General features: G+C 64.7%; 1 protein-coding gene across 1 annotated transcript; it reads left to right on the top strand.

The window, feature by feature from the left end:
• Nucleotides 1–3,776: 3,776 nt before the first annotated feature.
• Nucleotides 3,777–22,039, top strand: LOC133355041 (uncharacterized). Its single transcript, XM_061572299.1, has 5 exons — nt 3,777–4,063; nt 17,189–17,305; nt 17,894–18,106; nt 18,307–18,657; nt 21,747–22,039. Exons 2-5 carry the CDS (start codon nt 17,209–17,211, stop codon nt 22,037–22,039), a joined length of 954 nt encoding a protein of 317 aa, XP_061428283.1. The 5' UTR covers nt 3,777–4,063; nt 17,189–17,208.
• Nucleotides 22,040–22,206: the final 167 nt, after the last annotated feature.

Here is a 22,206-nt window from a genome sequence, read left to right as displayed (position 1 = left end):
CACCTGCCTCACCACCGCGCTCACCTACACCCACCGCTCTCCCCTCACCACCTGCCTCACCACCCACGCTCTCACCTCACCACCGCTCTCCCCTCACCACCTGCCTCACCACCTGCCTCACCACCGCTCTCCCCTCACCACCTGCCTCACCACCTGCCTCACCACCGCTCTCACCTCACCACCACTCTCACCTCACCACCGCTCTCCCCTCACCACCTGCCTCACCACCGCTCTCCCCTCACCACCGCTCTCCCCTCACCACCCAGCCTCTCACCCTCACCACCGTCTCGCACCCTCACACACCTGCTCTCCCCTCACGCACCGCTCTCCCCTCACCACCGTCTCCCCTCACCACCCGCTCACCACCGCTCTCCCCTCACCACCGCTCTCCCCTCACATCTCTGTGGGCACCGCTCGCGGGGTCAGGGGTCACCGCTGCCATCCGCACCACGTGCGTGCGCGCGCCCCGGTCACGTGACGGCGCGACCGTCATCGGCAAGGGAGCGAGGCGCGAGCGCCGCGTGGTGACGTCACCCTGGGCCCTCCGAGGGTGACGTCACCCTGGGCCCTCCGAGGGTGACGTCACCCTGGGCCCTCCGAGGATGACGTCACCCTGGGCCCTCCGAGGGTGACGTCACCCTGGGCCCTCCGAGGGTGACGTCACCCTGGGCCCTCCGAGGGTGACGTCACCCTGGGCCCTCCCAGGGTGACGTCACCCTGGGCCCTCCCAGGGTGAGGGTGACGTCACCCTGAGCCCTCCGAGGGTGACGTCACCCTGGGCCCTCCGAGGGTGACGTCACCCTGGGCCCTCCGAGGGTGACGTCACCCTGGGCCCTCCCAGGGCGATGCAAATGCACGTGGAGTGGCGACCCGTTTACTCCAAGTTGGCTTCGTAATCGTCGCAGTCGTATTCACAAGGCAGTTTAAATATTGTGCGATAGGGAACATCAACTCCTATATTGCTGAAGGGTCTATTAAGGCCACACTGTTGACGAATGTGTTGCGTTTCCCCCCTCACTAGGTGGCGTGTGTACTCTGTGTGTGTACTTATATTGTCGTGAGTACGGTCGTTTGTGCTCCGATTAAATTCATTTTATTAGTAAAGTGTTGAACATGCGTGGCGGCACTTGAGATAAGGAGGGGGTTTTATCTTTACAGAATTTGAAAAAAATGGCTCTTGTTAATTTCGTTGCCGACCCCTGGAATGGGGCATGGGATGAGATGCAATTTGTTAATTGCGATTGTAAGATCTTCTCAAAGATCTTGAGGAGAGGGCCGAGATAGGGTGCCAGTTGTTCGGGTCGTCTGCAGCGCCGCCTTTATGATGAGGGGCGCACGAGGGACGGATGCCTCGAGAATGGAGAGGTTGAATTATGCGGCCATCGGTTTTACGATGGGAGATCCCCACACAGTGGAGGGCAAAGGCAAGCAGGACACGGGCACCATCAACACCCGAGGACGGTGTTGTGGAGCGTGGAGAGCAAGGTTAGGACCTCACACTACGAGATTGGGAGGAAATTACATTTCTGATTGGGGGCAATGGGGAGGATGGGTCAGGAGGTGGGTGATCGGTTGCATTAGAAAGGCACTGGAGCTGGGCACTTTTAAATCTAGATTGAAATCGCAGCATGTCTTTAGCACAGTAGTTGTGTGTTCAGTTTGTTGTCCTTCCCCTGCACCTCCGGTCAGCGCGGTTGGCTACGCACGCGCATGGCCACAAGGCTGCACCTGCCTGCAGGTGCAGCCTTGTGGCTACGCACGCGCATGGCCACAAGGCTGCACCTGCCTGCAGGTGCAGCCTTGTGGCTACGCACGCGCATGGCCACAAGGCTGCACCTGCCTGCAGGTGCATCCTTGTGGCTACGCACGCGCATGGCCACAAGGCTGCACCTGCATGCAGGTGCATCGCGCGAGTTAACCCCATTGACCTCTAGGCACTAATTGTAGTTTGATAATAAAGGCAACTGCCAATTGAGCAAACGCCTCAGCGGTGCTCCTCGATATTCACACGTGTTTACCATCAAGGGCCTTCATGGCTGTCCATACAAGTTTGGGATCTTTTAAATCCGGCGTGTGTGGGTGGTTATATTAGAGTGAGTGCGATAGTGTATGGTCTATGTGTGTGGTTATATTAGCGTGATTACGGTAGTTAGTGTTATACTGCGCCAATATTAGGATGGGCACGGTAGTGTGCTCTTTGTTTTGGTTGTATCAGGATGAATCTTGACTTAAAGCTTTAGTGACTGCAGGAACTCATATCCTTGGATCTTTCGGTAAAGTTACGTGACTCTCCCGAAAGACCCAAGGACGTGCGTGTGTCAGGGTGCGTGCGTGTGTGTGCGTGTGCGTGCGTGCGTGTGTGCGTGTGTGTGCGTGCGTGTGGCCGTGTGTGTGCGTGCGTGTGTCCGGGTGCGTGCGTGTGTGTGCGTGTGCGTGCGTGTGTGCGTGTGTGTCCGGGTGCGTGCGTGCGTGCGTGTGTGTGTGTGCGTGTGTGTGCGTGCGTGTGTCCGGGTGCGTGCGGCAGTGCTGACGTCCGGGTGAGTGCGGTAGCGGAAGCGGCCCGCGTGGGTGGCGCGCGGTGCATGCTGGGCCAGGTGCTGCCCTCCCCCAGGCCGCGGCCGATGTCGCTGCTGCTCCCGGTGGCCTCTGCTGCTGCCCCTCCTCCCCTCCTGCTGCCCCCCCTGCTGCTGCTGCCCCCCCCCTGCTGCTGCTGCCCCCCACTCTCATCGATGTAGCCCCGGCCTCTTCTGCTGCAGCTTTACCCGCGTACCCCCCCGGGCGGAGCGCCGGCTGCCGCGGTCATCGCGCGCCGCCCCGGGGAGCAGCCTCCCGCCTGGCTGACTGGAGGCGGAGAGGCTCGGCCAACGAGACCCCCTGAGAGGCCCCCCGAGAGAGACTCCCTGAGAGGCCCCCCGAGAGAGACCCCCTGAGAGGCCCCCCGAGAGAGACCCCCTGAGAGGCCCCCCGAGAGAGACTCCCTGAGAGGCCCCCCGAGAGAGACTCCCTGAGAGGCCCCCCGAGAGAGACTCCCTGAGAGGCCCCCCGAGAGAGACTCCCTGAGAGGCCCCCCGATAGAGACTCCCTGAGAGGCCCCCTGAGAGAGACTCCCTGAGAGGCCCCCCGAGAGAGACTCCCTGAGAGGCCCCCCGAGAGAGACTCCCTGAGAGGCCCCCCGAGAGAGACTCCCTGAGAGGCCCCCCGAGAGAGACTCCCTGAGAGGCCCCCCGAGAGAGACTCCCTGAGAGGCCCCCCGAGAGAGACTCCTTGAGAGACCCTCCCTGGCAGCTTGGGACCCCCCCCCCCAGATCCCTCCCGAAGTTCGTGGGCAGCCCGGGACGCGGCACCTCGCGCCTGGCCCCGCAGCGGAGCCCCGAGTCGTCGTCACCGCCGCCGCAGCCGCCGGCTCCTCCTGCTGCTCCTCCTGCTGCTCCTGCTGCTGCTCCTGCTGCTCCTCCTCCTCCTGCTGCTCCTCCTGCTGCTGCTCCTGCTGCTCCTCCTCCTCCTGCTGCTCCTCCTGCTGCTGCTCCTGCTGCTCCTGCTGCTGCTGCTCCTGCTCCTCCTCCTGCTGCTCCTCCTCCTGCTGCTCCTCCTGCTGCTGCTGCTCCTGCTGCTCCTGCTGCTGCTGCTCCTGCTCCTCCTCCTGCTGCTCCTCCTCCTGCTGCTCCTCCTCCTCCTGCTGCTCCTCCTCCTGCTGCTGCTCCTGCTGCTCCTGCTGCTCCTGCTGCTGCTGCTCCTGCTGCTCCTCCTCCTGCTGCTGCTCCTGCTGCTCCTGCTGCTCCTCCTGCTGCTGCTCCTGCTGCTCCTGCTGCTGCTGCTCCGCGGCGCCCGGGTGAGTGGCTCGTCCCACGTCCACGACTCCCGCTGGCGTGCGGCAGCAAACCACTGCACGGGGGAGTCGGGGGGGCAGACCTCGACATTGGGGCCTCTGTGTATGTTACCGTATTGTTCAACTTCTTTCGCACCGTACGTAGTCAACCGTGACCAGGCGCCAGACGTCTCCACACTCAATGTCAGCGCCGTGTCGCCTTGATGCTGCGCCTCCAAGTAGAGTGACACCCCCTGAGTGAGTGACACCCCCAGCGTCACCCCCCTGAGTGAGTGACACCCCCAGCGTCACCCCCCTGAGTGAGTGACACCCCCAGCGTCACCCCCCCGAGTGAGAGACACCCCCAGCGTCACCCCCCTGAGTGAGAGACACCCCCAGCGTCACCCCCCTGAGTGAGTGACACCCCCAGCGTCACCCCCCTGAGTGAGTGACACCCCCAGCGTCACCCCCCTGAGTGAGAGACACCCCCAGCGTCACCCCCCTTAGTGAGTGACACCCCCAGCGTCACCCCCCTGAGTGAGAGACACCCCCAGCGTCACCTCCCTGAGTGAGTGACACCCCCAGCGTCACTCCACTGAGTGAGAGACACCCCCAGCGTCACCCCCCTGAGTGAGAGACACCCAGCGTCACCCCCCTGGGACACCCCCAGCGTCACCCCCCTGAGTGAGGCACCCCCAGCTCACCCCTGAGTGAGTGACACCCCAGCGTCACTCCCTGAGTGAGAGACACCCCAGCGTCACCCCCTGAGTGAGAGACCCCCAGCGTCCCCCCTGAGTGAGAGACACCCCCAGCGTCACCCCCCCGAGTGAGAGACACCCCCAGCGTCACCCCCCTGAGTGAGGACACCCCAGCGTCACCCCTGAGTGAGAGACACCCCCAGCGTCACTCCCCTGAGTGAGAGACACCCCAGCGTCACCCCCCTGAGTGAGAGACACCCCCAGCGTCACCCCCCGAGTGAGAACCCCAGCGTCCCCCCCGAGTGAGAGACACCCCAGCGTCACCCCCCTGAGTGAGCGGACACCCCCAGCGTCACCTCCTGAGTGAGAGACACCCCCAGCGTCACCCCTGAGTGAGAGACCCCCCAGCGTCCACCCCCCGAGTGAGAGACACCCCCAGCGTCACCCCCCCGAGTGAGAGACACCCCCAGCGTCACCCCCCCGAGTGAGAGGACACCCCCAGCGTCACCCCCCCGGAGTGAGAGACACCCCCAGCGTCACCCCCCTGAGTGAGAGACACCCCCAGCGTCCACCCCCCTGAGTGGAGAGACACCCCCAGCGTCACCCCCCCGAGTGAGAGACACCCCCAGCGTCACCCCCCCCGAGTGAGAGACACCCCCAGCGTCACCCCCCCGAGTGAGAGACACCCCCAGCGTCACCCCCCCTGAGTGAGAGACACCCCCAGCGTCACCCCCCTGAGTGAGAGACACCCCCAGCGTCACCCCCCCGAGTGAGAGACACCCCCAGCGTCACCCCCCCCGAGTGAGAGGACACCCCCAGCGTCCCCCCCCTGAGTGAGAGACACCCCCAGCGTCACCCCCCTGAGTGAGATGACACCCCTAGCGTCACCCCCCTGAGTGAGAGGACACCCCCTAGCATCACCCCCCCTGAGTGAGAGACACCCCCAGCGTCACCCCTCTGAGTGAGAGACACCCCCAGCGTCACCCCCCTGAGTGAGAGACACCCCCATGCGTCAAACCCCCCCCTAGTGAGTGACACCCCCAGCGTCACTCCCCTAAGTGAGAGACACCCCCAGCGTCACCCCCCTGAGTGAGAGACACCCCCAGCGTCACCCCCCTGAGTGAGAGACACCCCCAGCGTCACCCCCCCCGAGTGAGAGACACCCCCAGCGTCACCCCCCTGAGTGAGAGACACCCCCAGCGTCACCCCCCTGAGTGAGAGACACCCCCAGCGTCACCCCCCGAGTGAAGAGACACCCCCAGCGTCACCCCCCCGAGTGAGAGACACCCCCAGCGTCACCCCCCTGAGTGAGAGACACCCCCAGCGTCACCCCCCTGAGTGAGTGGCACCCCTAGCGTCACCCCCCTGAGTGAGAGACACCCCCAGCATCACCCCCCTGAGTGAGAGACACCCCCAGCGTCACCCCTCTGAGTGAGAGACACCCCCAGCGTCACCCCCCTGAGTGAGAGACACCCCCAGCGTCACCCCCCTAGTGAGTGACACCCCCCAGCGTCACTCCCCTAAGTGAGAGACACCCCCAGCGTCACCCCCCTGAGTGAGAGACACCCCAGCGTCACCCCCCCGAGTGAGAGACACCCCCAGCGTCACCCCCCCTGAGTGAGAGACACCCCCAGCGTCACCCCCCCGAGTGAGAGACACCCCCAGCGTCACCCCCCCGAGTGAGAGACACCCCCAGCGTCACCCCCCCGAGTAGAGAGACAACCCCCAGCGTCACCCCCCTGAGTGAGAGACACCCCCAGCGTCACCCCCCTGAGTGAGAGACACCCCCAGCGTCACCCCCCCGAGTGAGAGACACCCCCAGCGTCACCCCCCCGAGTGAGAGACACCCCCAGCGTCACCCCCCCGAGTGAGAGACACCCCCAGCGTCACCCCCCTGAGTGAGAGACACCCCCAGCGTCACCCCCCCGAGTGAGAGACACCCCCAGCGTCACCCCCCCTGAGTGAGAGGGACACCCCCAGCGTCACCCCCCTGAGTGAGAGACACCCCCAGCGTCACCCCCCTGAGTGAGTGGCACCCCTAGCGTCACCCCCCTGAGTGAGAGGACAGACCCCCAGCATCACCCCCCTGAGTGAGAGACACCCCCAGCGTCACCCCTCTGAGTGAGAGACACCCCCAGCGTCACCCCCCCTGAGTGAGAGACACCCCCAGCGTCACCCCCCTAGGTGAGTGACACCCCCAGCGTCACCCCCCCCGAGTGAGAGACACCCCCAGCGTCACCCCCCCCGAGTGAGAGACACCCCCAGCGTCACCCCCCCGAGTGAGAGACACCCCCAGCGTCACCCCCCCGAGTGAGAGACACCCCCAGCGTCCACCCCCCTGAGTGAGAGACACCCCCAGCGTCACCCCCCTGAGTGAGAGACACCCCCAGCGTCACCCCCCCGAGTGAGAGACACCCCCAGCGTCACCCCCCCGAGTGAGAGACACCCCCAGCGTCACCACCCCCCCGAGTGAGAGACACCCCAGCGTCACCCCCCTGAGTGAGAGACACCCCCAGCGTCACCCCCCCTGAGTGAGAGACACCCCCAGCGTCACCCCCCCGAGTGAGAGACAACCCCCAGCGTCACCCCCCGAGTGAGAGACACCCCAGCGTCACCCCCCTGAGTGAGAGACACCCCAGCGTCACCCCCCTGAGTGAGTGGCACCCCTAGCGTCACCCCCCTGAGTGAGAGACACCCCCAGCATCACCCCCCTGAGTGAGAGACACCCCCAGCGTCACCCCTCTGAGTGAGAGACACCCCCAGCGTCACCCCCCTGAGTGAGAGACACCCCCAGCGTCACCCCCCTAGTGAGTGACACCCCCAGCGTCACTCCCTAAGTGAGAGACACCCCCAGCGTCACCCCCCCTGAGTGAGAGACACCCCCAGCGTCACCCCCCTGAGTGAGAGACACCCCCAGCGTCACCCCCCCGAGTGAGAGACACCCCCCGCGTCACCCCCCTGAGTGAGAGACACCCCCAGCGTCACCCCCCTGAGTGAGAGACACCCCCAGCGTCACCCCCCGAGTGAGAGACACCCCCAGCGTCACCCCCCCGAGTGAGAGACACCCCCAGCGTCACCCCCCTGAGTGAGAGACACCCCCAGCGTCACCCCCCTGAGTGAGTGGCACCCCTAGCGTCACCCCCCTGAGTGAGAGACACCCCCAGCATCACCCCCCTGAGTGAGAGACACCCCAGCGTCACCCTCGAGTGAGAGGACACCCCAGCGTCACCCCCCTGAGTGAGAGACACCCCAGCGTCACCCCCCTAGTGAGTGACACCCCCAGCGTCACTCCCCTAAGTGAGAGACACCCCCCAGCGTCACCCCCCCTGAGGAGAGACACCCCCAGCGTCACCCCCCCTGATTGAGAGACACCCCCAGCGTCAACCCCCCTGAGTGAGAGACACCCCCAGCGTCACCCCCCCGAGTGGAGAGACACCCCCAGCGTCACCCCCCCGAGTGAGAGACACCCCCAGCGTCACCCCCCGAGTGAGAGACACCCCCAGCGTCACCCCCCTGAGTGAGAGACACCCCCAGCGTCACCCCCCTGAGTGAGAGACACCCCCAGCGTCACCCCCCCGAGTGAGAGACACCCCCAGCGTCACCCCCCCCGAGTGAGAGACACCCCCAGCGTCACCCCCCCGAGTGAGAGACACCCCCAGCGTCACCCCCCTGAGTGAGAGACACCCCCAGCGTCACTCCCCCGAGTGAGAGACACCCCCAGCGTCACCCCCCGAGTGAGAGACACCCCAGCGTCACCCCCCTGAGTGAGAGACACCCCCAGCGTCACCCCCCTGAGTGAGAGACACCCCCAGCGTCACCCCCCTGGGTGAGAGACACCCCCAGCGTCACCCCCCTGAGTGAGTGACACCCCCAGCGTCACCCCCCTGAGTGAGAGACACCCCCAGCGTCACCCCCCTGGGTGAGAGACACCCCCAGCGTCACCCCCCTGGGTGAGAGACACCCCCAGCGTCACCCCCCTGAGTGAGAGACACCCCCAGCGTCACCCCCCTGAGTGAGAGACACCCCCAGCGTCACCTCCCTGAGTGAGAGACACCCCCAGCGTCACCTCCCTGAGTGAGAGACACCCCCAGCGTCACCCCCCTGAGTGAGAGACACCCCCAGCGTCACCCCCCTGGGTGAGAGACACCCCCAGCGTCACCCCCCTGAGTGAGAGACACCCCCAGCGTCACCCCCCAGAGTGAGAGACACCCCAGCGTCACCCCCCCCTGAGTGAGAGACACCCCAGCGTCACCCCCCTGAGTGAGTGACACCCCAGCGTCACCCCCCTGAGTGAGAGACACCCCCAGCGTCACCCCCCTGAGTGAGTGACACCCCCAGCGTCACCCCCCCGAGTGAGTGACACCCCCAGCGTCACCCCCTGAGTGAGAGACACCCCCAGCGTCACCCCCCTGAGTGAGTGACACCCCCAGTCGTCACCCCCCTGAGTGAGAGACAACCCCCAGCGTCACCCCCCTGAGTGAGTGACACCCCCCAGCGTCACCCCCCTGAGTGAGTGGGACACCCCCAGCGTCACCCCCCTAGTGAGAGACACCCCCAGCGTCACCCCCCCTAGTGAGAGACACCCCCAGCGTCACCCCCCTGAGTGAGAGACACCCCCAGCGCTCACCCCCCCTAGTGAGAGACACCCCCCAGCGTCACCCCCCTGAGTGAGAGGACACCCCCAGCGTCACCCCCTGGAGTGATGACACCCACACCAGCGTCACCCCCCTGACGTGATGAAGACACCCCCAGCGTCACCCCAGACCCACCGTGAGTGACACCGGCAGCGACACCCCCCTGAGGTGAGATGACACGCGCAGCGTCACACCCCCCCTAGCTGAGAGAGCACCCCCAGCGGACACCCCCCTGAGTGAGAGACACCCCCAGCGTCACCCCCTGAGTGAGTGACACCCGCAGCGTCACCCCCCGATTGAGAGACACCCCCCAGGCGTCACCCCCCTGAGTCAGTGACCACCCCCAGCGTCACCCCCATCGACGTGGAGAGACACCCCCAGCATCACCCCCTGAGTGAGAGACACCCCCAGCAGTCACCCCCTGAAGTGAGAGACACCCCCCAGCGCTCACCCCTCGTGAGCGAGAGACACCCCCAGCGTCACCCCCCTGAGTGAGTGACCACCCGCAGCGTCACCCCCCCGAGTGAGAGACACCCCCAGCGTCACCCCCTGAGTCAGTGACACCCCCAGCGTCACCCCCCTGAGTGAGAGACACCCCCAGCATCACCCCCCTGAGTGAGAGACACCCCCAGCGTCACCCCCTCTGAGTGAGAGACACCCCCAGCGTCACCCCTCTGAGTGAGAGGACACCCCCAGCGTCAACCCCCCTGAGTGAGAGACACCCCCAGCGTCACCCCCCTGAGTGAGATGACACCCCCAGCATCACCCCCCCTGAGTGAGAGACACCCCAGCGTCACCCCCCGAGTGAGAGGACACCCCAGCGTCACTCCCCCCTGAGTGAGAGACACCCCCAGCGTCACCCCCCCGAGTGAGAGACACCCCCAGCGTCACCCCCCGAGTGAGAGACACCCCCAGCGTCACCACCCTGAAGTGAGATGACACCCCCAGCGTCACTCCCCTGAGTGAGAGACACCCCCAGCGTCCCCCCGAGTGAGAGACACCCCCAGCGTCCCCCGAGTGAGAGACACCCCCAGCGTCACCCCCTGAGTGAGAGACACCCCAGCGTCACCCCCCTGAGTGAGAGACACCCCCAGCGTCACCCCCTGGGTGAGAGACACCCCCAGCGTCACCCCCTGAGTGAGTGACACCCCCAGCGTCACCCCCTGAGTGAGAGACACCCCCAGCGTCACCCCCCTGGTGAGAGACCCCCAGCGTCACCCCCTGGTGAGAGACACCCCCAGCGTCACCCCCTGAGTGAGAGACACCCCCAGCGTCACCTCCCTGAGTGAGAGACACCCCCAGCGTCCCCCCTGAGTGAGAGACACCCCCAGCGTCACCCCCTGGTGAGAGACACCCCCAGCGTCACCCCCTGAGTGAGAGACACCCCCAGCGTCACCCCCAGAGTGAGAGACACCCCAGCGTCACCCCCTGAGTGAGAGAACCCCCAGCGTCACCCCCCTGAGTGAGTGACACCCCCAGCGTCACCCCCCTGAGTGAGAGACACCCCCAGCGTCACCCCCCTGAGTGAGTGACACCCCCAGCGTCACCCCCCTGAGTTAGTGACACCCCCAGCGTCACCCCACTGAGTGAGATGACACCCCAGCGTCACCCCCCTGAGTGAGTGACACCCCCAGCGTCACCCCCCTGAGTGAGTGACCACCCCAGCGTCACCCCCCCTGAGTGAGAGACACCCCCAGCGTCACCCCCCTGAGTGAGATGACACCCCCAGCGTCACCCCCCTGAGTGAGAGACACCCCCAGCGTCACCCCCCCGAGTGAGAGACACCCCCAGCGTCACCCCCCGAGTGAGAGACACCCCCAGCGTCACCCCCCTGAGTGAGAGACACCCCCAGCGTCACCCCCCCTGAGTGAGAAGGACACCCCCAGCGTCACCCCCCTGAGTGAGAGACAACCCCCAGCGTCACCCCCCCGAGTGAGAGGACACCCCCAGCGTCACCCCCACCCCCAGCGTCACCCCCCTGAGTGAGAGACACCCCCAGCGTCACCCCCCCGAAGTGAGAGACCCCCCCAGCGTCACCCCCCTGAGTGAGAGACACCCCCAGCGTCACCCCCCTGAGTGAGAGACACCCCAGCGTCACCCCCCTGGGTGAGAGACACCCCCAGCGTCACCCCCCTGAGTGAGTGACACCCCAGCGTCACCCCCCTGAGTGAGAGACACCCCCAGCGTCACCCCCCCTGGGTGAGAGACACCCCCAGCGTCACCCCCCTGGTGAGAGACACCCCCAGCGTCACCCCCCTGAGTGAGAGACACCCCAGCGTCACCCCCCTGAGTGAGAGACCACCCCCAGCGTCACCCCCTGAGTGAGAGACACCCCCAGCGTCACCTCCCCTGAGTGAGAGACACCCCCAGCGTCACCCCCCTGAGTGAGAGACACCCCCAGCGTCACCCCCCTGGTGAGAGACACCCCCAGCGTCACCCCCCTGAGTGAGAGACACCCCCAGCGTCACCCCCCAGAGTGAGAGACACCCCCAGCGTCACCCCCCTGAGTGAGAGACACCCCCAGCGTCACCCCCCCTGAGTGCGTGACACCCCCAGCGTCACCCCCCTGAGTGAGAGACACCCCCAGCGTCACCCCCCCTGAGTGAGTGACACCCCCAGCGTCACCCCCCCGATGTGAGTGACACCCCAGCGTCACCCCCCTGAGTGAGAGACACCCCCAGCGTCACCCCCCTGAGTGAGTGACACCCCCAGCGTCACCCCCCTGAGTGAGTAGACACCCCCAGCGTCACCCCCTGAGTGAGTGACACCCCCAGCGTCACCCCCCTGAGTGAGTGACACCCCCAGCGTCACCCCCCTGAGTGAGAGCACCCCCCAGCGTCACCCCCCTAGTGGAGTAGACACCCCAGCGTCACCCCCCTGAGTGAGAGACACCCCAGCGTCAACCCCCTAGTGAGAGACACCCCCAGCGTCACCCCCCTGAGTGAGAGACACCCCCAGCGTCCCCCCCTGGGGACACCCCCAGCGTCACCCCCTGAGTGAGGACACCCCCAGCGTCACCCCCTGAGTGAGTGACACCCCCAGCGACACCCCCCTGAGTGAGAGACACCCGCAGCGTCACCCCCCTAGTGAGAGACACCCCCAGCGACACCCCCCCTGAGTGAGAGACACCCCCAGCGTCACCCCCCTGAGTGAGTGACACCCGCAGCGTCACCCCCCGAGTGAGAGACACCCCCAGCGTCACCCCCCTGAGTCAGTGAACCCCCAGCGTCACCCCCCTGAGTGAGAGACCACCCCCAGCATCACCACCCCTGAGTGAGAGACACCCCCAGCGTCACCCCCTGAGTGAGAGACACCCCCAGCGTCACCCCTCTGAGTGAGAGACACCCCCAGCGTCACCCCCCTGAGTGAGAGACACCCCCAGCGTCACCCCCCTGAGTGAGTGACACCCCCAGCATCACCCCCCTGAGTGAGAGACACCCCCAGCGTCACCCCCCCGAGTGAGAGACACCCCCCAGCGTCACTCCCCTGAGTGAGAGACACCCCCAGCGTCACCCCCCGAGTGAGAGACACCCCCAGCGTCACCCCCCCCGAGGTGAGAGACACCCCCAGCGTCACCCCCCTGAGTGAGTGACACCCCCAGCGTCACTCCCCTGAGTGAGAGACACCCCCAGCGTCACCCCCTCGAGTGAGAGACACCCCCAGCGTCACCCCCCCGAGTGAGAGACACCCCCAGCGTCACCCCCCTGAGTGAGAGACACCCCCAGCGTCACCCCCCTGAGTGAGAGACACCCCCAGCGTCACCCCCCTGGGTGAGAGACACCCCCAGCGTCACCCCCCTGAGTGAGTGACACCCCCAGCGTCACCCCCCTGAGTGAGAGACACCCCCAGCGTCACCCCCCTGGGTGAGAGACACCCCAGCGTCACCCCCCTGGGTGAGAGACACCCCCAGCGTCACCCCCCTGAGTGAGAGACACCCCCAGCGTCACCCCCCTGAGTGAGAGACACCCCAGCGTCACCCCCCTGAGTGAGAGACACCCCCAGCGTCACCCCCCTGGGTGAGAGGACACCCCCAGCGTCACCCCCCTGAGTGAGAGACACCCCCAGCGTCACCCCCCAGAGTGAGAGACACCCCCAGCGTCACCCCCCCTGAGTGAGAGACACCCCCAGCGTCACCCCCCTGAGTGAGTGACACCCCCAGCGTCACCCCCCTGAGTGAGAGACACCCCCAGCGTCACCCCCCTGAGTGAGTGACACCCCCAGCGTCACCCCCCCGAGTGAGTGACACCCCCAGCGTCACCCCCCTGAGTGAGAGACACCCCCAGCGTCACCCCCCTGAGTGAGTGACACCCCCAGCGTCACCCCCCTGAGTGAGTGACACCCCCAGCGTCACCCCCCTGAGTGAGAGACACCCCCAGCGTCACCCCCCTGAGTGAGTGACACCCCCAGCGTCACCCCCCTGAGTGAGTGACACCCCCAGCGTCACCCCCCTGAGTGAGAGACACCCCCAGCGTCACCCCCCCTAGTGAGTGACACCCCCAGCGTCACCCCCCTGAGTGAGAGACACCCCCAGCGTCACCCCCCTAGTGAGAGACACCCGCAGCGTCACCCCCCTAGTGAGAGACACCCCCAGCGTCACCCCCCTGAGTGAGAGACACCCCCAGCGTCACCCCCCTGAGTGAGTGACACCCCCAGCGTCACTCCCCTGAGTGAGAGACACCCCCAGCGTCACCCCCCTGAGTGAGTGACACCCCCAGCGACACCCCCCTGAGTGAGAGACACCCGCAGCGTCACCCCCCTAGTGAGAGACACCCCCAGCGACACCCCCCTGAGTGAGAGACACCCCCAGCGTCACCCCCCTGAGTGAGTGACACCCGCAGCGTCACCCCCCCGAGTGAGAGACACCCCCAGCGTCACCCCCCTGAGTCAGTGACACCCCCAGCGTCACCCCCCTGAGTGAGAGACACCCCCAGCGTCACCCCCCTAGTGAGAGACACCCCCAGCGTCACCCCCCTAGTGAGTGACACCCCTAGCGTCACCCCCCTGAGTGAGTGACACCCCCAGCGTCACTCCCCCGAGTGAGAGACACCCCCAGCGTCACCCCTCTGAGTGAGAGACACCCCCAGCGTCACCCCCCTGAGTGAGAGACACCCCCAGCGTCACCCCCCCTAGTGAGTGACACCCCTACCGTCACCACCCTGAGTGAGTGACACCCCCAGCGTCACTCCCCCGAGTGAGAGACACCCCAGCGTCACCCCTCTGAGTGAGAGACACCCCCAGCGTCACCCCCTCTGAGTGAGAGACACCCCCAGCGTCACTCCCCCGAGTGAGAGACACCCCCAGCGTCACCCCCCTGAGTGAGAGACACCCCCAGCGTCACCCCCCTGAGTGAGAGACACCCCCAGCGTCACCCCCCTGAGTGAGTGACACCCCCAGCGTCACCCCCCTGAGTGAGTGACACCCCCAGCGTCACCCCCCTAGTGAGTGACACCCCTAGCGTCACCCCCCTGAGTGAGAGACACCCCCAAGCGTCCCCCCCCCCCCTGAGTGAGTGACACCCCCAGCGTCACCCCCCTGAGTGAGTGACACCCCCAGCGTCACCCCCTGAGTGAGTGACACCCCCAGCGTCACCCCCCTGAGTGAGTGACACCCCAGCGTCACCCCCCTGAGTGAGTGACACCCCCAGCGTCACCCCCCTGAGTGAGTGACACCCCAGCGTCACCCCCCTGAGTGAGAGACACCCCCAGCGTCACCCCCTGAGTGAGTGACACCCCCAGCATCACCACCCCTGAGTGAGAGACACCCCCAGCGTCACCCCCCTGAGTGAGTGACACCCCCCAGCGTCACCCCCCTGAGTGAGAGACACCCCCAGCGTCACCCCCCTGAGTGAGTGACACCCCCAGCGTCACCCCCCTGAGTGAGTGACACCCCAGCGTCACCCCCCCTGAGTGAGAGACACCCCCAGCGTCACCTCCCTGAGTGAGAGACACCCCCAGCGTCACCCCCCTGAGTGAGTGACACCCCTAGCGTCACCCCCCTGAGTGAGAGACACCCCCAGCATCACCCCCCTGAGTGAGAGACACCCCCAGCGTCACCCCCCTAGTGAGTGACACATGACACACTGCAGAGCACACGACACGCTGCAGAGCACACGACACGCTGCAGAGCACACAACACGCTGCAGAGCACACGACACACTGCAGAGCACACGACACGCTGGAGAGCACACGACACACTGGAGAGCACACGACACGCTGGAGAGCACACGACACACTGCAGAGCACACGACACACTGCAGAGCACACAACACGCTGCAGAGCACACGACACGCTGCAGAGCACACGACACGCTGCAGAGCACACGACACGCTGCAGAGCACACGACACACTGCAGAGCACACGACACGCTGCAGAGCACACGACACGCTGCAGAGCACACGACACACTGGAGAGCACACGACACGCTGCAGAGCACACGACACACTGCAGAGCACACGACACGCTGCAGAGCACACGACACGCTGCAGAGCACACGACACGCTGCAGAGCACACGACACACTGGAGAGCACACGACACGCTGCAGAGCACACGACACGCTGCAGAGCACACGACACGCTGCAGAGCACACGACACGCTGCAGAGCACACGACACGCTGGAGAGCACACGACACGCTGGAGAGCACACGACACGCTGCAGAGCACACGACACGCTGCAGAGCACACGACACGCTGGAGAGCACACGACACGCTGCAGAGCACACGACACGCTGCAGAGCACACGACACGCTGCAGAGCACACGACACGCTGCAGAGCACACGACACGCTGCAGAGCACACGACACGCTGCAGAGCACACGACACACTGCAGAGCACACGACACGCTGCAGAGCACACGACACGCTGCAGAGCACACGACACGCTGCAGAGCACACGACACGCTGCAGAGCACACGACACACTGCAGAGCACACGACACGCTGGAGAGCACACGACACACTGGAGAGCACACGACACGCTGGAGAGCACACGACACACTGCAGAGCACACGACACACTGCAGAGCACACAACACGCTGCAGAGCACACGACACGCTGCAGAGCACACGACACGCTGCAGAGCACGCAACACGCTGCAGAGCACACAACACGCTGCAGAGCACACGACACGCTGCAGAGCACACGACACGCTGCAGAGCACACGACACGCTGCAGAGCACGCAACACGCTGCAGAGCACACAACACACTGCAGAGCACACAACACGCTGCAGAGCACACGACACGCTGCAGAGCACACGACACGCTGCAGAGCACGCAACACGCTGCAGAGCACACGACACACTGCAGAGCACACAACACGCTGCAGAGCACACGACACGCTGCAGAGCACACGACACACTGGAGAGCACACGACACACTGCAGAGCACACGACACGCTGCAGAGCACACGACACTCTGCAGAGCACACGACACTCTGCAGAGCACACGACACGCTGGAGAGCACACGACACGCTGGAGAGCACACGACACGCTGCAGAGCACACGACACGCTTGAGAGCACACGACACACTGGAGACGCTTGTGCACCGCGCGACGGTCCCGCGTGTTTGACCACATCAGGTGGTGGAGGGTTCTTAGCAACACAAATTTGTCCGATCATTCATTCATGACGTGGTGGCCTTGCACAAAAACCGGCTATGCATCTCACTGCTGCTCTCTGGCCTCCGCTGTTAGGGGATTCTAGTCCACCTGAGTAGGGCACCTCAGTAGCGAGCAGATGTTGACTCCCTCGCTTGGTATGCAGGAGGTCGTGGGTTCGATCCCGACCCAGACGCCTGCTGTATATTAGGATTTTGCACCTCTCTCTCCGTGGTTGCGTGGATTTTTCTCCGGGTCCTCTGGTCTTGCCCTACCCAATTGACTGCGATAAATTTCCACATGACGATAAGCCACTTGGTTGAGCTATCATTTGTGTGAGCCAGGTTGCTTCTGAAAAAGAGAGCGATATAGCAGCTCAGTAGAGCCTTGCCTGGTAAAAAAAAAAAAATAGTCGTGTTGAGCTGCGATGCTGACCACCCCTTGCTAATCTTTTTGCAGGCTGAACCGCTCCTGCTGGGATGTCTGAGGAGCTGTTCGTGCAGCAGGCCAAAGGGACGTGCGGCGACGGCGAGATGTGGCCCGAAGTCACGGTGAAAATCGAGAAGGATTCCTCGGGTAATCGTTTGCGACGTTCCCTGTGATTCGGCACTCGATGGCTAACGTCCGCGAGGTTTTACTTGCGACGACGGACAAAGAACGAATGCACGGGAGACGTCCTCTTGGTGTATGCTGTACGGTTGTTGTGTTGTGCATTGCGTGATGTGTGATGTATGGTACGTGGTGTGTGGTTGGTGTGTGTTATGTGGTGTGTTACGTCTGGTATGTGCTGTGTGGCGTGCTATGCATGTGGTGTGTGTGATGTGCGGTACGTATGGTGTATGTGGGGAACGGTGGCGCAGTGGTTAGCGCGCTGTGCTATGAACCTGGTGGCCGGAGTTTGATTCCTGCTGGTGGCCAACACCAGTGATGAGTCGACCTAGGGCCTCACCTAGGCCGCAAACGAGTACCTGGTGCGGTATGTAAAAACATCGCCACTGGGGAGACAAAGGCGGTCGGGCGTGGTGCTTGCCACCTACCCCCATGCGTACCATACCCAGCCTTCATTTGTGCTCGCGAACTGCACTTGCCCCAACAGTCTGTCAAGGTTACACGGGGGGTCTTTGTACATACGCATGTTGAACGTCTTTCGTGCACCGTACGTAGCCAATCGTGCCAATCGGGAGGCGCGGCGCGTGTGCGGCATACCGTATGCTGTGCCGCGCGGTGTGCTGCAGAAGACCACCACCAGGGCTACACGAGGCCGGACGAGGTGGAGGCCTGTCGGGGCAGCGGAGTGGTGCGGCCTGCGTGGGCGGAGGTGGAGGTGGAGCTGGAGGACACCAACGATGGTGGCAGCCCAGCTGTGGGACGGTGCGGGTTGGTGCACCACACACCGCACCCTCACCACACATCACCCTCCTCACCGTACCTCACCGTTCCTCACCATTCCTCACCCTCACCATACCTCACCTTCCTTTTCGCCCTTCTCTGTTCATCCAGCGCGATCCCGTCTTGCGTCGGTAACGGTTTAACAGAGCGCCCCTCCCTCTTTCCCCGTCCCCTCCCGGCTCGTGCAGACACCTTGGGCGCGGTCACGAAGACGCGCGTGTGGTGGTCCGACGCGGAGACCAGGGTCCTGCTGAAGCTCATCCAGGACATCAACGTGGGCACCATCCTCGACGGCAAGCGCCAGCGCAATGCCGCCGTCTTCAAGAAGATCCAGCGCGAGCTGTCGCTGCGCGGCGTCGAGAAGAACTGGGAGGCCGCCCGCTGGAAGTGGAAGGCCCTGAAGGCCAAGTACATCGCGGCCAAGCGCGCGATGGGCCGCAACGGCGCGGGCACCTGGACCAACTTCCGCTTCTACTCCGACATGGACAAGATCCTGGGCGGACGGCCCAACGCCCTGAGGGCGAGCGCTCACCTCCAGGGTACGTCCGCTTCTCGCGCTTTCTCTCTCGCTCCCCGCCCGTCGGCCGAGCGGCGGCGATGACATCACAGCGACACGGCACCGCGCGGGCCGTGCCTCCGAGGACGCGCGCTGCCAAATTTGTGTCCACGAGAGCCCCTTTCCACCGCCCGACAAGGTCGAGCGAATCGGACTGTCACGTGGTGCACGAGCGTTGTGATGTCACGCCGATTGCGATTGTTTGAGCTCGACCCGCCCGGTGAGTTTGAGAGCAATCCTCGCCGCGAAATTTGCTAAATTGTGGCAGCCGTCAACAACGTGATTCACTGTCGGGACCTCTTTCCTGCTGATCAGGGAACCGCGGTGGGAGAGCGTCGTGTGGGGGACGTGAAACTGAATGTTGGTAGCCGAGGTTACCCTCTGCTCTCCGCGGGAGTGGATTCCGTCCGCTGGCGATGCTTTCTGGCCGACGGATCGCGTGCGAGAAGGACGCGGTTTTGGTTGGGCTTCTCGGAGCGGTCCTCCTTGGGGAACGCAAACTCAAGCGCTCTGTGCCGCTCGCCGGTGCCTCCCGCGGTGTCTCCCGCGGTGTCTCCTGCGGTGCCTCCCGCGGTGTCTCCTGCGGTGTCTCCTGCGGTGCCTCCCGCGGTGTCTCCCGCGGTGTCTCCTGCGGTGTCTCCTGCGGTATCTCCCGCGGTATCTCCCACGGTGTCTCCCGCGGTATCTCCCGCGGTGTTTCTCGCGGTGTCTCCTGCGGTGTCTCCCGCGGTGTCTCCCGCGGTGTCTCCTGCGGTGTCTCCCGCGGTATCTCCCACGGTGTCTCCCGCGGTGTCTCCCGCGGTGTCTCCTGCGGTGCCTCCCGCGGTGTCTCCCGCGGTGTCTCCCGCGGTGTCTCCCGCGGTGTCTCCTGCGGTGTCTCCCGCGGTATCTCCCACGGTGTCTCCCGCGGTGTCTCCCGCGGTGTCTCCCGCGGTGTCTCCCGCGGTGTCTCCCGCGGTGTCTCCCGCGGTGTCTCCCGCGGTGTCTCCCGCGGTGTCTCCCGCGGTGTCTCCCGCGGTGTCTCCCGCGGTGTCTCCCGCGGTGTCTCCCGCGGTGTCTCCCGCGGTGTCTCCCGCGGTGCCTCCCGCGGTGTCTCCCGCGGTGCCTCCCGCGGTGCCTCCCGCGGTGCCTCCCGCGGTGCCTCCCGCGGTGTCTCCCGTGGTGTCTCCCGCGGTGTCTCCTGCGGTGTCTCCTGCGGTGTCTCCCGCGGTATCTCCCGCGGTGTTTCTCGCGGTGTCCACGCGGTGTCCACGCTCAGATTGTTCGTCGTCCACCCCAACCCACCGTGACGGTTCTCAGAGCAGATGCTCTGAAGGATCTCGTGCCGTGACCTCCCCCTCCTCCGACGCGATCGCCGTGGCCGTCGGAACGACTTGAGCCGTGCTCCGCTTTGTACTTGAACGGGGGATCGGCAGCGTGCGGCTCTTCAAGGGCCGCTTCGTTACGTTATTTATTGACGACCGCCGTCTCGTATTCACCACGTTGCATTGCGGATATTGAAGTGTTGAGTTTTTACCGAATTGTTTTGGTTTGCCGACCCCAGGGCCCGACGGCGGCGCTCGTTTGGTGTCCACCCTCGATTGGATTTGTGGACACGGGTTAGAGACGTTCAGCCTCGAGCTGTTTTTGCGAGAAAGATCCACAGAGGGCCTTGGTGAAAGAAACGAAATAAATCTGAGCTTTTGTAGACGCTTGAGTAGCCGAACGCATTGGTGCACCACTCGATTAACGCCGGCAGTTGGCGCAGAAACAGCGCCAACTCGTGTGGGCATCGCCAACCTGCACGTGCGAGAGATGGGAGCTCTTAATCAAGGACGGAATATAAAGAGGCCAGAGGGGATTTGAGCCAAAAACCACGAAGTGAGGGAGCGGCAGATCTCGCACTGGTCCGGTAGCCTGGCGGCCTGGTGTCTGTGACCCACGAATGCGTCGCACTCGCATGCCGACAGGCGGGCCCAAGCACTGTGCCCGGGTCTCACCCCCGATTAGCACGGTTGGACATAGGGTACACGCGTACAACCCGTACGGCAAACGTCTCGGTGGATCGGCCACCAGGGCCTTGCCCCCGCATCGATTGATTGCCTTGCGCGCTTTCGCCAGTCTCCTGACCGGCACAGAGCTCCGTCCGTGCGGCCCCACGCATCGCACGCCGGGGTCAGGAGGTGCCGCGTCCTCTCCGGTTAATCGGACGCGAGATTCACCGGTGTCGTAGCGGAGCGCTATGCTGCGCCGGTCACCACCGAGCCGAGGTGGCGATTGGTGCGCGGCGGTTAGCGTGCGGCTGGCGATCTGCTGCGCGGGGCGAGGTGCTTGCGGAGGGAATCGCGTCGGAGGCGCAGAGAGGAGGGCCTGGATTCGTGTCCCAACCCTGTCGTTTGGCCGTGTGCGGCCTGTGTGCTCTCTCTCCCTTTGTTCTGCATGGGGTTCGTCCAGGCTCTCCAGTTTCCTCCCATAGCTAAACAATGACAAGACAAAGATTCCCCCCCCCCCCCCGTATAGCCTTCACAGACTTTTGGGGTAAGTGCTGCTAGCGGCATACGAGGGGGTGGGTGGCCAACACCACGCCCGGCTGCCTTTTTTTACACACAACACCAGGCAGTCATTTGAGTCTGAGTCGACCTAGGGGTGGCCCAGGACTGGTTCAGATAATTGTCACTGGTGTTGGCCGTGAGTGGGAATCGAACTTGAGTCACAAGGTTCGTAGTGCAGCGAGTTAACTGCTACACTACCGCTCGGCACACACACATACAATGTAGCTGGTATAGGCCAAGACATCCCAATGTTGTAAAAAATACCTAAAAATTACCCAATTGTAATTCAGAATCTGAATATTTATTTATACTGCAAGAGGAATCCGCTGAGCTATGAAGATCTTTTTCACAGATGTCCTGTAGGTGCGGATCAGAACGTTACAATAACAGACTACACAATAGTAGTGCAAAGTATAGGAAAGGTAAACAAATCACTTAAATTGTCTGACCCATTGGAGGCGAGCAGAGTGACTGAGTGACGGCAGATGGCGGCAACAGAGCAGCGGCGGAGATACCCGCGCTGCGTCCGCTCAGCGCGCAGGGACCGTTGGCTGCGGGGAGGTGGAGCCTCCACTCGCGAGTCGTGAGGAGCCTCCACTCGCGAGTCGTGAGCCAGCGGAGCCGGCGAGGGGCCGACTCGACCCCGGCGTGAGAGACGAAGGGATGGGCCCGAGTCTCGCCGGTGGCCTCGGGCTCCACACGGTTCCGTGCCAGACATCCGAGGTGGGGCAGTCGGGTGTCCTCGCGATGGCATCGCCGCCCCCGTACGTAGGGGAGCGGCCGCCGTCGAGGGTTCGTGCTTTCGAGGATTCGTCCGGAGGGACGTACGTCTAGGCGTTCGTGCGGGGGTCGTCCTCGCCGAGGTCCGTTTGGGGTCGGAGCGGATTGCAGGGGTAGACGCGGCTCGCGCGGAGCCACAGAGTCACGCTTGCAGCGTGGTGAACTCGCCCTCCGATGACCTCTGACGCCGCGTTACGTTCGTTGTTTATGTCGCTGGTACG

The sequence above is a fragment of the Lethenteron reissneri genome, chromosome 50 (assembly GCF_015708825.2).
Source record: "Lethenteron reissneri isolate LAM-NWPU_2019-01 chromosome 50, ASM1570882v1, whole genome shotgun sequence".
NCBI lineage: Eukaryota > Metazoa > Chordata > Hyperoartia > Petromyzontiformes > Petromyzontidae > Lethenteron > Lethenteron reissneri.
The sequence above is the reverse complement of the archived record's forward strand: the minus strand, read 5'-3'. Positions and strand labels throughout refer to the sequence as shown.

Excerpts from the sequence above, each read along its gene's own strand:
- LOC133355041 (XM_061572299.1), top strand. The coding sequence starts at position 17,209 with ATGTCTGAGGAGCTGTTCGTGCAGCAGGCCAAAGGGACGTGCGGCGAC. Across the intron at positions 18,107-18,306 it reads CCAGCTGTGGGACGGTGCGG|ACACCTTGGGCGCGGTCACG; the intron begins GTTGGTGCACCA and ends CGGCTCGTGCAG. Across the intron at positions 18,658-21,746 it reads GGCGAGCGCTCACCTCCAGG|GGACCGTTGGCTGCGGGGAG; the intron begins GTACGTCCGCTT and ends CTCAGCGCGCAG.